This window comes from Heptranchias perlo, chromosome 8, assembly GCF_035084215.1.
Source record: "Heptranchias perlo isolate sHepPer1 chromosome 8, sHepPer1.hap1, whole genome shotgun sequence".
Taxonomy (NCBI): Eukaryota; Metazoa; Chordata; class Chondrichthyes; order Hexanchiformes; family Hexanchidae; genus Heptranchias; species Heptranchias perlo.
The window spans coordinates 6,005,124-6,022,448 of NC_090332.1; the positions used below are offsets into that span (position 1 = coordinate 6,005,124).

A 17,325-nucleotide genomic window follows, 5' to 3' on the forward strand; every position below is an offset into this window, starting at 1 on the left:
GTGAGTCACATCCATATTTTGGTTCAACCAATAATGTGTCAGAGTGGCTAATTAAAACTCTAGTATCTCACAGTGCAGGATATTGTTTTGATCTGTAGTTAAAATAATGATCACCTTTTGTTTGTTTTGCAGGAACACACAACAGTAAGGACTGTGGCATCTGCTACAAATGCCATGGAAATTCGCAGACAATCTAGTGGTTATGATGATCCTTGGAAGATTACAGATGAGCAAAGACAATATTATATTAACCAGTTTAAAAACATTCAACCAGATTTAAATGGTTTTATTCCAGGTATGTTTTGAAAACTAAATACAACCTAGTGTCCAGTCTGTGCAACCTCTTACTGAGCTAGTGGTATGAATTCTGCATTAGCAAGGAAGTGTCACCATTAAACTTGTATTTTTTTTACTTAAATCAAACGGATCGTTAACCTTTTTTCTTGTTCCTCCAAACTGATTCCACCCTGGGGCTTCATTAGTAATTGTTGAAAAATAAATTAACAGCAGAAACCAAGAAATTAAAGCAGAATGTAATCCTTTTTAGCTATTTTGTTTCCTCAAAGGGAACTGTCTACTCCTGCTCGTAAGTTGCTGTTGCCTTAACAGCAACAGCTTATTGAACTAAAGATATAAAGGCTGCCCATTGAATTTATCGTATTGTTATACCTGTGTTCTCCCATTATTGAGAGTATAATCTTAAAGTTTTAAAGGAAGTGTGATGGGAGATTGTCAGGCTCAATTCCTATTGCCTTTTGTGTCAAATTCCCCCCTCACCATTAACTACAAAGCACAGCATTTGCTGCAGTACAATTTTTTTGTGACTGATTTTTAACAAAAAAACAGTTAATGCTACCAACATTTTGCAAAATTATCCCACTGTTATTTATCGATGTAAGCATTAATCTGGCACCGTGTTCATAAACAAAAGTTGGCAAAAAATGCTTGAAATTAAACAAGGTTTTGAACGGTAAAAACAAACTTAAAAAAGCAAATGTTGATGGTTTGGAAGTTAAAATTGCTAGAAGTGCACAGCAGGTCAGTCAGTATTAGAAAGAAAAAGGCAAATGGTATTTTGTATTGTGAGAACTTTCCCTTCAAGACAGTTGGTTTCCTGGCCTTTACTTGAGGTGCATTGGCCTGGTGAGCTACAAGCTCACGGTAACTATGGCCTCAGTTTTAAAATTTGCTGCTTGGATTATTGTCAGTTTTAGGTAGAAAAATCTCAATCTGAGTTCCTTCTGTTTCAAGAGAATACGGATGCCCAAATTCCATCCCCCCCCCCCCCCCCCCACAATGGAGTTTGAACAAAGACTTTAATCTATCTAGACCTTTTATTTGGCAGTAAAGCTTTTAGGTTGCCCCCCACCACAATGCCAAATAACGCATTAAGTGGGTTGTGGAATGTGTGTGGGCAGTCAGGCAGTCTGTTAATACACACGATCGGCACAATTACAGCTGATCCGTAAGAACAGTGTTATTCACCTTCCTTCGTGGTAATGTACCGACAGTAGAAACACATCCATTGGTAAGTAATGGCGATCTATGCTAAATTATCACTTTAACTGTTAAAGAAACGCTTGACCTTTGTGGAACAATTGTACATAGATAGCAGAAGTACTGAAAGTAGGACCACTCCATTTCATGGAGAAAGAGCTGTATATGTAAATCTGTGTGCTTATCTAACCATTTATAGAAAGGCCTATCATCGATCCTACAAAAAAATGATTAACCTCTTCTAGGCATCAAAATACCTGGCCTAACGTTACCAGTTTTGCCAAATGATTGTGACAATCTCCTCACTGATTTTGAAAGTATATCTTGTAATAAAATTTGCAAAGAAAGGCTATGTGCGCAAGTGTGACAAAGGGAAAAATGACTGCTACCAAATAAAGTGGTGCTAATTTTTAACAATGTAAGGGAAGAGAAAGCCACATCCAACAACTCTCCCATTCTGACACTGTAAATCAGCCACATGCAGAGCTAACAAACGGATGTCAGTATCACTTTATATAGCACGTATATAATTCCCCTGTGCCTCAATTATTTTATGCAATAATCTTTTCACATAAGCTCCAGATGATTCACAGCACCAAGTCATTTGCAATTTCGTCATATCTTCACCAATTGAGTGACTTGTTGGATGACGAGCCCTTTGTAAGTAGCAATATTGACCATATTACAGCATTGGAAAGAGGGGCTATCGGTAAGGATGAGCAAACAGTAGAAACGCTCTAGGTAGAATTGAGGAATAGAAAAAGATGTAAGACTTTGGTGTGAGTTGTCTACACACCTTTTGAAAGCAGTGATAAAGTAGCAGGATGCATGAATACGGAGAACAGAGAAGCTTGTTGCAAAAGCAGTGTGGTTATAATGGGAGACTTTAATTTTCACATAGACTGGGAGAAGCAGAACAGCTGAAGTCCCAAAGGCAGTGAATTTCGTGAGTATATTAAAGACTGTTTTCTGGAACAATATGTTCTTGAACCAACAAGAGAATAGGCCATACTAGATTTTAGTGATGAGTAATGAGCCAGAATTAGTTAACACTCTAATGGTAAGGGAAAACCGAGCTAACAGTGACCATAACATGATCGAATTCGATATTAAGTTTGGAAGGAGCTGGTTGAGTCATGAGCCAAGGTTTTAAATTTAGGTACGGCTGACTTTGAAGGGATGAGGTGAAATTGACCACAGCAGACTGGGTAAAAATACAGATTTTTACAGGAAAAAGTTCAAAGAAGTATTTGGTTCAATACAAGACCTGTACATACCCCTGAAGGCAAGAGCTCTACTTGTGTAATTAAACAACCCTGGTCAATAAAAGAAGTGAGAGATAGTATGAAACTAAAGGAAATGGCTTGTACAAATGCAAAGGAGAGAGGAGATCCCACGGACTGGGAGATATATAAAGAACAGAAAAGGGATACAAAGAAAGTAGTTAGAGCAGCAAAAAGTGAATACTAGAAAAAAACTTGCGAGGGATATCAAGGACAACACTAAAGGTTTTTACAAGTGTATTAAGAGAAAGAGGATGGCTAAGAGTAATGTGGGCCCCTTAAAGACAGACGCAGGTGATTTTGTAATTGAAAATCAGGAAATGGCAGATTTGTTAAATACTTACTTTGTATTGGTCTTCACAGTAGGAACAGGAGTAGGCCATTCAGCCCATTGAATCTGTTCCGCCATTCAATTAGATTATGATTGATCTGCATCTTAACTCCATCTATCCCCTCGGTTCCGTAACCTTTAATATCCTTGCCTAACAAAAAAGGAAGTACAAAAATAGCACCATAATCATCAAAGTAATAAATGTAAACAGAGGATAGAATCCTTAGCTGAATGCCAGGATGGAACAAGCCTAGAACCAAGGTAGGACAGTGGAGTGTGAGGTGGGGTTAACAGTGCAGAGAAGACACTGTCTGTACTGATTGTATCTCTTGTAAGTAAAGACCCATTTTGGTTCTTGCACCATTCAGACCTAGGATTTTGAGGTGAAACTTTACACCAAAGCCAACAAGGTTTGCAAAATGATCTCTCTACACAAGATGGTGAGAACCATGGGACCCAAGTGCATTGTGTGACCATCCATGTATGATCAGCAATGTCCCGTGTTCCCAGAATCTCCTTTGCCGGTTTTTGGTTTTGCAGGTAAGGTGGTTCCAACTTAATTATCCTTTAAAACTTTTTTGGCATAGGTGCAGCAAGACTGTGCATAATAAAAATTGTTCTAAACAGTTTGGGTAGGTAGGGTGAATTGTGCCTGGTGTAGAAAGAACTGGCTTTATGAGCTGAATTGGCTTTTGTTGCTCCAGATTTTCTTGTGTTTTGGAACCCAAATTAATAAATTCAAATATAATCCTTCATACTGTACAAATAAAATATAACAATGGAAGCACTAATGGACATTATGATATGGTGATCCCAACATGGGAATCTTGAATCTACTAACAAAAGTTTGCGTGCTCACTCGTAGACTAAAACAAATAGATTTATTTATAAGTAAGATAGCACACAGAAGCAGTATGACACACCAAGAAACTAAAAGTACAATACTTAAAGAAGAATCAATCCACATGGATTTTAAATTCCCTTTTCTAGAACTTATTGCTGGCCCAATTCAAATTATAGACCTTCAAAATGAAGATGTGCATGGATGACAATTCCTAGTCAACCACAGAATCCAGGGGGTAATTTTAACTCCCCAAGAACTGGTGGTTTGGGGGCAGGTGGGAGGGTAAAATAACAGCTTTTTGGAGCAGGACCACATCCCAGCTTCAACTCGGCCACTTCTGGGTTTAACCCAGGCAGGTTTGTTTGCAAGTGGACAGCAGACACCACCAAGTCCCGACCCCACTGAAAGCCAGCGGGCCAATACTTAAAAGGCCAGTGTACCTCATTGAGATACTTGTGTATTGGAATAATAAAATGAATTTAACCTTACCTGTTCGGGTTTCCCATTGCTTCCGAATTACGTGAGGTGAAAGCAGAGGGGGAGGACCGGATCCATGAGGTGAGGGCCTTTATTGCACTGCTTGTGGGCCCAGAGGAGCAGGAGTGCTTCATCCAGGCCCAACAAGCTCACTTGGCCGACAGGATCCCTGCGATGGCCCCCCTCCCCCTGACAGTGGACCTCCACCGACCTCCGACTCTTCACCCAACATCCAGCGACCTCCGATCTTCCCTGCCCCCAATCTCCTCCTCAGAGGCTGTTCTCACCACCAAGCAATCTTTGAGCTAAGTAATTTCTGAATATTGGCAATGGCACCAGCAAGAACCAAGCTTGAAGCATGTTGAATATATGGGTGGATTTAGTCAGTTATGTGCATCAGCCACCTGTCATAGATAGAGATTCCTTTAAAGGTGCAGCTAGCTGTAAGTAACTTTTGAATCATATTTACTCTATCAAGTCAAATATCGAGTCAAATGTAGAATATATAAAGTCTGTAATTAAAATAATGGGATTATTCTATTCTGACCAAATTCAATCTTAGAACTACTCATATTTGTAATACAAATTACAGAACTATAAGTTGTTTGATCATATTGTAGCTACAGTAAAATTACGTTCCAGTTACAGTAATTGAATTGAAGTGGCTATTTACAAATTAGAAGTCAAGGCATAGTTGTATCTTTCACTTCATTTATGTACATCTGATTAGGAATGAATGGTCATAATTTGATATTTATAATGTCAAAATTGAAAGATTTAATAAATCCAAAGCTATGTTAATAGAATGAATGTCTTTGTGCTATGTACTTTGCAGCTTAAAATAGTGACTTGCAATGAATTCTGATATTTATACTCTAATCAACATCATAATATTGATAGAGTACAGATAGATGAAGAGCTAAGAGTTGAGTTATGGGTGCACAGGAAGAGGTAAGGACAGTAGGTTGTGGGTGTATAGTCATGGGCACGTGGGTGGACAGGCAACAGTTGAAGGGAGAGGCGCAATGACAATCACGGGAAGGAAAATTAGATGCAGATTCCAATACCAACTGGCAGTCAGTTAGGTATGTAAATGAGATCAACACCTGGGCAACTGGAGAAAGATGGTCTTAAGGTCGCCAGACAGGCAGATACACAGGATGGAGATACTGGCATGGCAACAGTGGGAAGGGTGGATGTCAACAACAACTTGCTCAGGGAAACTTATAATGTGTTTCACAGAAGTGGAGGGTGGATGCCAAGCAGGAGTTAGTTGGGGAGCTTGCCAAGAAATGGTTACAGGTTCAAGGGAGGTTTATGAACGTGGGGAAATGTAGGAAAGTATAGGGGTTTAGATAGGGACTTCCACAGTGCAGAGGTGTAATGGTTGAAGGCTCTGTCACTAGCGAAGTAGAAGAGGCAGGGAGAGACTTCACAGTAGACTAGTGTTGGCAGAATATGAGAGTTGGGATGTAGGGCTGAAAGCGGTTGCAGAAGTAGACTGGAGAAATTTGTAAGCAAGGACAAGTAGTTTTGGGGTGGGGAGGGGTAGTGGGGACAGGGGAGAGGATAGTCATCAGCGACAGGGGCAAATAGATGAGCAGGACTTAGTAGAGATGTAAGCTGCAAAGTTTGGGATGAGTTGGGACAGAATGCACAATAGGTACCCGAGACCAAAAGAAAAGCAGAGATTTAAAAACGGTTTATGAAAAATCCTTCTAATAGTTGTTTAAATTTAAAATAAATACACAAACATCACTGTCATATCTAAAATAAAATGGCAGGTAGCTGTTTTGTTCACTCATTTTTTGAAAAATGATCACCTAGTCTTTAACTGAATGCTAAATGACCCAATGTGTATTTGCCTCTGATAGCAGTTATTGTGAGACTGTTTGATTCCTCCGCTAATCTTACTATCTCGTGCATGACCCAGACGTTAACTGCATGTTGAAATGATTGTCAGAACCTAAGCAGAATTCAGCAGTGATCTACTGTTTAACATTGTCTGCATTCCTAAAGCATTTTCTCTAAGAACTGAGCCAAATTAACTGCTGACAGGTTATAGATTGACCAGAAGTAACTAATTGTAAAAAGGAACAAACATGCATGTTTTGATATAGATTTAAAAACTAGTCAGTGGTGTAAGGAAGAACTATAATTTGACCCAAAGAATATAGAAGAGCGAGAAGGCAGAGAACGAAGCATGTGAAGGGTTAAAGGTGGAGAGAGAATCCCCAGCATAAGCAGGTCCATACACTCATTTGTTCTGTCGTGGGAAGGCACTGAGCAGAGGCAAGGAACCTCCCCATACAAAGTAAGGCAAAGAAGATCAAGTGCTCGTCAGTGTAGCCTGCACTGACCTACTGCATGCTGTTAGCAAGGGAGTGGAAGCAGACCTGCAGCCTGCCACCTTGCTGCGAGAAGCAGCATGGCTTGTGGAGATCAGAGCGAAAAGTGGAGGCAGTAAATAATTACTTAAAGAGAAAGAAATGCACTGCTAAGCTATGAAACAAAAAAAGGAACTCAGCAGGCTGCCCAAGTGGGAATGTAATTTCTTCCAGCCCCAAGTCCACTACTTTCTTCACTTCAGTGTTTTCAGTATTTTGTTGTGACTCCTCATCAGAAAAATCTACTTAATGAGCAATACTAATCGTAAAAAAGAATAGAGTACACTTGTTGTGAGTCATTTGAAATTTTTCTTTCCAAGTCTGTTACCAACTTGCTCTCTTCTTACAGGATCTGCAGCTAAAGAATTTTTCACAAAATCCAAACTCCCAATTCTTGAGCTTTCTCACATTTGGTAAGTATTAATGTGGTATGATTGATATTTGTAGTGAGAGACATTTTCAGACATTCCCTTAACCGGTGGCTGGGGAGGGAAGTGGACACTCACAATGTGTCTTCATTGAATGAAAAACTGGGAAACTTTCTGAGAGGCAGGATGTGTGATGGGAAGTGATTGTTCTATGCAGAATACTGCTTGCAGTCATTTTTTTCCCTTCAGTATCTTTTAAACTATGTGAACAAGAGGAGCTACACTTTAGCATTCTCCTAGCAATGGGCTAGCTAATTGTAGGAACTCCATATGGAACTGGAGAATAGTTAATCAGAGATGAGGGGATATTTTATGAGCACCCAGTGTTCAACTAAAGGTGCTTTTAGAAGCAAATAGGTCAGGTTCAGTGGATGTAAGGTGACTTGAATTCTTAAAGTGAAGTTCCACAAGGGAGGCTTTTACAGATTAAAGCTCATGGAATTAATAGCAAATTAGCTAGTTAGATTGACGGGCTGCCAATTTGGTATGAACCCAGTTTGGGCCACTGGCATAGACCAGTTTCACCTCCCATTATTTGTTTGGAAATGAAACCTTGCAATTGGCAAGCCTTGTGCATGTAATATTCCTATATGCTGTCTGAGTATCCTGCTGGGGTGGGGAAATAGAAGAGGAGGATAATCCCTTTCAGCCTGGCAAATGGCAATTGTGTTCTCCCTGTTGTTCCCACAACTATTGAAAGGATGCAGAAGAGAGCAGCCAGAATGATGGAGGGGGTGGAGGGATTGGATTATGAGGAGCAATTATGTAAATTGGGCATGTTCTCACTGGAAAAGAGAAGGTTGAGAGATGACATGATTGCTGTTTTCGGAATTCGAAAGGGACTAAATAATGTAGACGATGACGAGCTGCTTCACCTTGTCCAGAAGAGTAGAACCAGAGGACGTGGCCAATGCTTGAAGAGGGGTAAATTCAAAACTAATCTGTGGAAACCATATTTCAGTGAGCGAGTGGTCAATCTATGGGACAGGCTCCCGAGGGAGACGGTGGAAGCAGATTCATTCAGATGCAAATTAGATTTCTTTGAGAATTAAATTTTGGGATACAGTATATGAGTAATTTGAGACATGACATGTGGTAAGTGCAGCATGCTTGGGAGGAACATGTGACTTTGGACCATGGTTCCCAAAGCTCTCCACCACTGGGGGTTTTCCTCGGCTCATGTCTGGGTCTGTTGTAGCCTAATTGGTAGAGATTGATCGCTATGATTAGTTAACAACTCCATTATCGTTGTATCGTGGGACTACCAGGATGGTAGAGGGCGAACTAGATGGATCTTGGTCTTTATTCATCTAGCAATTCCTATGTTCCTGGTACCCCTAAAGTATTGTGTAATTACAGGTTAGTCTGACTTTTAGTTGGTATCTGGTGTAAATCCAACCCACACTGATGAAATTAAGTTTGCTTGTGAGCACCCTGCATGAAATGTTTGGACAGTCATAATCCAGTTTCTAGAGAAAGTTTCCACAGTACAAAATTGTTCCTAATTCAGCAGTAATTGGTAGTTGCACTCAGACAGTGGGATGGGTGGTGTGGGATATGGAAAAACATCACAGTGGTGCAGTGAGGGGTGGTTTTAAGAAGTTGGCTTGGGAGGTGCTTAAATGCCCAAAGTAGAAAAAGGCTCATTCCCCACATGCTAAAATCCCTCACCTTAATGAGCACAAAGTTTTTAACAAATAGTTGAAAAATGTTAAATTTGTCAGTGTTTGCTTTGTGATTCAGGGAGCTATCAGACTTTGACAAAGATGGTGCATTGACATTGGATGAGTTTTGTGCTGCTTTCCACCTAGTAGTGGCCAGAAAAAATGGCTATGATTTGCCAGAAAAGTTACCGGAAAGTTTGATGCCAAAGTTGATTGATCTTGATGATTCAGGAGGTGAGTAGCATTTGATTTCCTGTCTAATTAAGGTTATAGAAAATTAGCTGGGGGTAGAAATACTTGGTTTTAGTAGGGAGATTTTCTGGCTGTTGTAATCCAATTTAATAGCCAAAGTGTCAAGATTATAGAGAGTTAAATTTCTGCTCTGCCAGGTTCACTTGATTTAAAATGTGATGTATTTTGGCCTGTGTTTGTCAGTGGAGATTGGCATTCAGTAATCACCTGAGAATAAACCTGGCTGAATAATGGCTCGCCTGTTTTTGAGGGTTTTAGGTGCAGTGGCTCACCAATCCAGTCTTAGCCTAAGCTTCATTAGACAACTGTGAATTCTGCCCCCTGACTCAGGATTTGCACTTAAATGAATCTGCATTTAGCTAATGTATTTCAAATATAGCTTTTTTTTGAAGTCATATTTGTCAGTCAGTCATTTGAAGTTCTGCTTCCTGCCCCTAGATATTGCTTACATCTATCTGCTACAAAGTTCTCAGCTTTGAATTTTCAAATTGGAGGGTATGCATCAGGGAATGGTGGCTTAAGGAAAATTAGCTGAGTTGCTTCATTGGTGGTAACCACACAAATTATGCATTTTGAACAAGGCATGTTCCACTTATACAAACACACAGCTACGTGCACATTGTTAATGTGTTTAGCTTTCCCATTTTTGGGTCATCTGAACATTCTGCCACTTCAGATGGACGCGTAAAGACCATATGATACTACTCGAAGATGATCAAGGAGTCCAGCTCATGTGACCAACATTGCTCCCGCAACCAACATCACCTGAGAGCAGATTAACCGATCACTCATTTCTCTGCTGTTTGTGGGCTTTTGCTAAGCCCAGTGGCTGCCACATTTCCCCCCATAAACAGTAACTGCACAAAATAATTGCACATGAAGCTCGCTGGGATGTTTCTGAGAGACATGTTAAGGTGCTATGTAAATGAAAATCCTCTTTTCTGATTAATGCACCTTTTCCAGTTTTGGTTTCGGGAGGAGGTGAGGATTGATACAGGGCTCTTTCAGCTGATGGGACTGCAATGAGTGGAATTTTGGCATAGCTCAACCTTATCACATCCTCAGGGCATCTTAAAGCGCTTCACAACCAATGAATTACTTTTGAAGTGCAGTAATTGTTATACAGGCAAACACAGTAGCCAATTGTGCACAGCAAGCTTCCCATAGCGAATGAATGACCAAATAATCTCATCTTATGATTGTGTTGGTTAAGGGAGAATATGAGTTAAGAAACCATTGGAACTCTTTGCTATCCAAATAGTGGCATGGGCTCTTTTGTATCCACCTGAAATGTAGACTGGACCTCGGTTTAACTTGTCATCTAGAAGGCCAACAAACAATGCAGCACTTCCTTCGTATTGCATTCTAGTGTCCGCCTGTGCTGAAGTCCTGGAGTGCAACTTGAGCCCACAGCCTTCTGGTTGACGCAAGAGTGTTACTAACTGAGCCAAGCTCACATTAAAGCACTTAGTTCCAAGAGCTTACCCTCTCGCAGAACACTCAAAGGGAGGAATCGTGGCTCATTGCCAAGCTTGGCTCCGCACATGGAATTGCAGCTAGAAAACAATCAGGAATGGAACCCCAAGTGTACATGATTTCCTGTGTGTGTGTGTGTTAGAATATTTTTTAATGTTAATGGCAAGTGTCAGTGCTGTAAAGGACTAGCAGGTCATCTACCTGTTCTCTTAAGTTTTGCTGCGTTAAGTGAAACTTTTTTTTAGAAGAAGCCTCTTTGAGCTTCAAATTTTGATGTTGCTTATTTGCTCCATACCTACTTTTAGCTTGTTTAAAGTTTACATTAACCCACCTTCTGTTTTAGAAGTTTCTGACCAGGGTGCTGAAACTGGCTTCTCGACGTCACCTGCAGATGTGCCCCCTAGCAAATCGCCATCAATGCCCTCACTAAACCAGACGTGGCCAGAACTGAACCAAGGCAGCGAGGTCAGCAACTGGTTTCTATTGTATTCCTTAGATATCCATCCATCCTATTGCAGATTATCTGCTGTTTCTCGAAAGAGAGCCTCTTGTTTAATTATATCATTGCTTGTTGAATACAATGCCACCTGTAACTAGAACGGAAAGAAGGTGAACTGGATGGGCCAGTATCTTACCCAAAAACAAAGCACGAATGCATGTAGAATACAAGTCCAAAAGTCACTTGTTGATTTTCCAGTGGTCCATGTTGCCTTTTGTTTTCTTAAGCTGTCACTTCATGCATTACTTTTTGAGTGTTTTGTGAATTTTATTTTTAATTAAAGTGGTGCTGTGCTTTAAAGCTATTTGGCATGTGACATTGCAGAAATCCATTCCAGCTGCAGACCAAGTAGCCGCAGCCTGCCCTGTGTGTTCACTGGTTTATAGGTTATACGTGGTGTAAAATGCCATTTCTGTTTTGCATTAGTTTTTGTTTCATTTGCTCCTGTTAGTTCCCCATCCCCACTCACTATTCCTCCCCTGAAGGCAGTGGCTTCCAGTTCCAAGGCAGGGCACAATACTGTTAACTTGTGCAAATGTTCATTCTTGTGGTGAGCTTAGACAGTGAGTACTAGAGGGCTGTTTGACTGTTAGAAGCATCACAATTCAGTCTAATCCTAGGAACCCCAACTGGAAAATCGTCAGGAGTGGAAACCCTATTGGATATGTGATTGCCTTTTGTGTGTTCCTCCCTTTCTTAGCCTGGGAATGATGAGGCTGGCTGTAGCATTCACCACAGCCCACCCAGCCCCTTTCAAAAAAAAAGACTGCAGCATTGGGCTAAGATTGGCTAACCCAACATTGGATCTGGTGCCTTTCTAATCTGTATGATTTAGTACTAAGTGCACACACTCCATCGATGGCTTGACATAAAGACGTGATAAACTCCCCTCCCCCACACCCTCCACAATCTAGGGTGATTTGTGGGAAAGGTCACTTATGGCATTGAGGGTACTGAACTTGAGAATTTAAGAATTGATTGAGATAAGTGGCCCTTTCCCATATTCTTGTGTTAAGCCTTGCTGGAAAAGGGGCAAACAAATGATCTCTCTCTCTCACACACACCGTCCACACTAATAAAACTCAACATGTTTAACAGGTGGTGGGGACATTTGGGCAAAGTCCGAATCAGTTGGTAATACATTGAAATACCAGGCATATAAAAGTATGCAGTGGATTCAAACGCATAGTCTTGTAAAAGTTGTTGTTAAATGTGTTTGGATTGTGCATGTTAAAAGCATATGAATGTAAATACCAAAATTGTCCTTGAACTTAATCATCAGGACAGCTTAAGTTATTAGTTATCTTATTGAGATACTTTTGGGAGAATAAAAGAAGGGCATTCTTGCACAGGTAAAATATCATCCCCTTTTTTCTCGGTCTCTGTCCATCTCTTTGTTGTTTATTAGCTAGAAATGGTCAAGCCTTAGAAGGATCACTTTTTTAACTAGGCAAGTTTGATTTTCTTAAAATGGAGTCTTTGGTCACCGATGAGCAGCCTGTGCTTATAGTGGAGCAACCAGATTTCAGTGATAGTTGAGGCTGATTTGTGAAAGCTTACAGACCGAGGTATTCTTGTGGGGCCAGGAGCAGCACTCTTGGCCCACAAGGAATCTTTAAAAAGTGAGAAAAAAAAAGTTAAACTTACCTGGGCCTCCTGTGGCTGCCGGCAGCTTTTGCTGACAGGTTTGAGAACCGTACGGCCCTTAGTCAGGCCCGTGGCTAAAATGGCGTGTGCACGTCCATGACTTCATTACGACACAACTTTGCCATTTAAATTAGGCCCTCCATCCTTTGTTGCGGGTTACTGTGCCTGATTTCAGGCTAGTTAAAGTGGTCGTGGGCAAGCCGAGATGCAATACGCACCACCCCTCCCCCTCTCTCCTGCCATCTTAACCCCCTGCCTGCACCTTCCCAGCCAGGCAGTGGGGGGTGTTAAAATGTTCCCTTTAGTTTCAGTGTTCCTGCAAAGTCAGTTTAGAGTTACGGTGGTGTGTACAGGTATGAGATTTCGTCCTTAGTTCCCACACCGCTCACTCACTTCTCCATGAATGTGCTTTTTCCTTTAAACCAAACAGCCTTTAAGCAATTGTAAACAATTTTACAACACCAAGTTATAGTCCAGCAATTTTATTTTAAATTCACAAGCTTTCGGAGACTTCCTCCTTCCTCAGGTAAATGTTTCAGGAGCTCCTTGAAGCCTACGCATTTATACATATAGAACAATACATGGTGTTTACAGACTGCCCCTGCAACTGCCCGTTGCCAAGGCAATCACCGTGTTCAGACAGAGAGGTGTCACCTGCAGCCTTTAAGCAGGTAGTTTCCTATCTTGGCCATGAGGTGAAGAAGAACGGTGAGGGCAGGAAAATGTTAAACATTGTTTTAAAAAAAAAGTTTCAGTAGCTCTGAATATTTTCTCTAAATTTCTTTCTCTTTTCCCCCTCCCTATCCCCTCTCAACCTCATGCTTTGCTCATCAGATTTTCTAGGAACTGAAATTAGCAAGCAGATTGAGCCATGTCATAATTGGATTTTGTTATCTTTAAAATGTTTTCTATGTAACTGGAAACAAAATGTTTAAAATTACTCTTGTCCAATCTCCTTGGGGGCACGTGTCATTTACACTGAGCATCATTCAATATCCACTGTAGGTGCCTACTGCATCACTGGCTCATATCTCACTCGTCATGGGCAATCCAAATGACAGCGCATTTAGACAACACTGACAAGTCAATGTGATCTAACGTCCTCTGTGACTGATTATTGTCATGATCAGACTAGATTTTTTTTAAACTAGATTGTTGAACTGTTGCAAGGACAATTTTGTGCATTTTCAAATAGGAAAATAAATATGATTTTGTATTCCACTTAAGGAGATGGTACCCCTTTTCAGCTAGCCCATTCAAAAGCTGCCAGAGCTATAGTCTGTACAACATACCTTTACAATATTGCCTGCAATTCCGCTGAGACAGCACCATATCTTACTATGGATGTTGTAGGTTGGATATAGGGTCATGGGTTTGTGATTGAGGCTGTACAAATCGACCCTCGTCTGAAGGCAAGCCTCGCTTTGATTCATTACCTCTGTTGCGTCCTTGCACGCTGAATCTCGTGAACCGTTATTTGGGAAAAGTCTGGGAGAAGGAGGGAATATGCTTCACAACTTGCAGCTCGGTCAAGAGCACCATACGACGTGCTTTGGTCGCAAGTTGTGTGAAAGGAAGGTTGTAATGGAATTGTGCTTTTGAACACCACAGAGGAGTGTGAATCAAATGGGGAGTCATATCAGTGTCCATATCCATGATCTGACTCGGGCCCGAATGTGCGTGAGCAGATAGCCCTCCCTTTAAAAAAAAATCACATCTACCTTACTTTATTCACAGCTGCCTCAATTACTGCAGTTCCCACTCCCAGAAAGATGCTAGATAACTTATTTCATGTGAATTGTAAAATGGTTGGATACATCATACTTGTATTCATAAGCAAACCAACTATAGTATCTTAAAGGGGATGGGAAATCAAGGTGGAATAGTCTATGTTCAAAATATTACCCCCTAGACTTTGTTTTTGTTGAATCCTTTCAGGTGTTTACAGGTTTTTGTAGTTGCATGTGCACACTCCTAAACATGCATGGTAGTCAATGCTAGGAGATAGTTTTTTTTCCTTTTTTGTAAACAGTAACAGCATGAATCACATCTTTGGTCAAATACAAGAAGAGACGAGTCACACCTTATTGAAAATTCAGCTTAATTATGGGTAACCTGCATAATTTGGCCATTCTTTCTCACCCATGCTGTCCTTATGGTTTTTCGAAGTGATTGGAGGATAGTCTTTTCATAAGACTCGTGTTCACTGGGGAAGGAGTTTAGATTGTCCAGTCATTTCACGTGACACCCTTGACAGCCATGGAGAAAGGCTGGGTTAGAACCCATCCCTATACCCTAGTGTGACAGATAAGTGGAAATCCGAACAGTTACTGTACAAGTTTAGTTTTGTTTATAAATTATATAATGGTCCAGGACACAGAATTTCATTCTATAACGGGGTATTTCACATGCAAATGTTATCCACTACAGGTTAAAGTTTTTCTGGATCTAGATATGACCGAATGATGTTTGTGCCATCAAACAAATTCAGTTCACATTGTGACAGGAAGGACCTGTGGTGGGTGGGGGGTAAGAATGTCAAGGATGTCTTGAATCAAGTCAGTTCAATATGTGCTCCCTTTTCATCTCATCCTTACAAACATTCTAACTTGGGATTTTAATAAGCAGTGTTAAATTTCTACGTAACAACTTAGATAGAGGTGATGCTGAATAAATGGTTAACAACTAACTGCTGGCCGCCTTACTAAAAATTAGTTATTCTACAAAATTACGTGTCTCGGCAGATGTGGGAGATGCCCATTTGCTAACGCACTGGATATGGTTGGAACCAGTTAGCAGGAAATGTTAACTTTTTTTCAGTATATAAAAGTTTTTCACAATTTTAAAATTAAATCATGTTGATTAAACAGTGTCGAAACTGTTAAAACTGATGTTGTGAATTTTAAGTTGTGTTGTAAAAGTGAAACTGCTGACACACTGCTTTGGAGCATCATAGAATGGGGAGGGGAAGAGGACACTAAAGACTGGTCTGTAAACCTTCATGCCCCTGAATCATCGCCTCCGCTGCCAATGGAATTGCTGTATGGAAAATTCAGAGCTCCACCACTGAGGGAGACTAAAACATCACCCGGTGTATACTTAGCAGCTGGCTTCAGAGCAGCATTAGCAGAGAGCTGGGAATAAGGCACCTGCCCTGTCCTAGGTTGTATGGCAGCGAGATTCAAGGGGAGAAAATCAACTTTAAAATGTTGTCATTGCTTAAAAAAAAACCTATGGAGCATTTCCTCAACTGTCTCCTGAATAAATTTAAACTTATTTTTGGTGCCGAGAGGGGGCCACTCTAATAGGAACATTCCATTGATTCAACATTTGCTCAACCTCCAGCCGATTTCTATTTGGTTATGTCCCAAGCAGCTTCACGGTAATCCACATCTTTTGGTCTGGTCAGGAAATGCTCAGATTACTTATCTGGCCCCTTCTCTGGGGGGCTACTATAGAGTAGAGCAGGCGTCTTCATTCTTTGTGCCCCTGAATGCTGATTCTGACACAAAAACAAGTGAAAGGCATTCGAGACTCGTACCTTTTGATTCTCATTTGAACTTCAGGATTACCATTCAGGTGTGAGGATCCCTGCTCCTCTCGATCACCGGCAACTAGGGATGACCTGTTCAGGGAGAGGGGTCTTTTTAGGCAAGACAGAGAATGTCTTGACATTGAAAGTACTTTTGTTTTTTTTCCTTCTGTACAACATTCCCCTTTAGTTCAATGAGAGGAATCGCAGGATTGATCTGTATTTAAAAATTGAATACAAGCTGGCTAGCAGGAGGGATAGCACCTCATTAAGCAGTTAAAAGCATAAATGCATCTCTTGTTGTGAATTAAAATGCTTGACTTGAAACTTTCTCCTTTTTACTTCTCTGCAAAATTACCTTTATAAAAGCTTTGAGATGTGTGACTTTTCCCATTCTGATTGGTCTCTACTCTGTCTGTCCAGCAGTGGGAGACTTTTAGTGAACGCTCTTCCAGCTCGCAAACTCTGACCCAGTTTGATTCTAACATTGCACCAGCTGATCCTGTAAGTGAATCACGTAGTGGGCTTTCTGATGTGATGCTTTTGTTTTATTAACCCTGAACTTTTAAAAATAACTTACTGGTTTTGCATGTGCTAGAGTTGGAAGTTCAGTGTATGTACATACTAATCAACTCTGTTTGAAGGAACTGGTGATAACGATACATTTTTAAGATCTTGTTTGCTTCTTTCTGTGCTGCGTCCAAATCATCAGCATGTGCTTACAAGTGTTATTCTGCCTCTAATTCTAAAGCCTACCATAATGAAATGGTCTTCCTTTTGTTGTAACTGGCTTATCAACTGAAAGTGTAATAAACCTGCACAATAATCCACTTTCCCTGCATAGAGGTTTGAATTCTATATAAAGATTGGGGATTTCCAATATTGCTTTCTCTCCCACCCCAATCAATCTCTCTTTCCACTCTCTCCGTCTCTCTCTTCCCTCCCTCTGTCTCTCTCTTTCCTCCCTCCCTCTGTCTGTGTGTGTCTCTCTCTTTCCTCCCTCCCTCC

General features: G+C 40.7%; 1 protein-coding gene across 6 annotated transcripts in view; it reads left to right on the forward strand.

Annotated features, from left to right (window-relative positions):
* Window positions 1-17,325, forward strand: part of reps1 (RALBP1 associated Eps domain containing 1) — a 59,758-nt gene that overhangs the window by 28,320 nt on the left and 14,113 nt on the right. For 3 of the 6 annotated variants that reach the window (XM_067988565.1, XM_067988567.1, XM_067988566.1), the window contains exons 5-9: window positions 133-295; window positions 7,169-7,232; window positions 8,991-9,145; window positions 10,983-11,104; window positions 16,741-16,821. In XM_067988565.1, the coding sequence (XP_067844666.1) occupies window positions 133-295; window positions 7,169-7,232; window positions 8,991-9,145; window positions 10,983-11,104; window positions 16,741-16,821 (585 nt within the window). The remainder of the gene's footprint in view (window positions 1-132; window positions 296-7,168; window positions 7,233-8,990; window positions 9,146-10,982; window positions 11,105-16,740; window positions 16,822-17,325) is intronic. The other 3 variants (XM_067988569.1, XM_067988570.1, XM_067988568.1) reach the window with 2 other exon arrangements.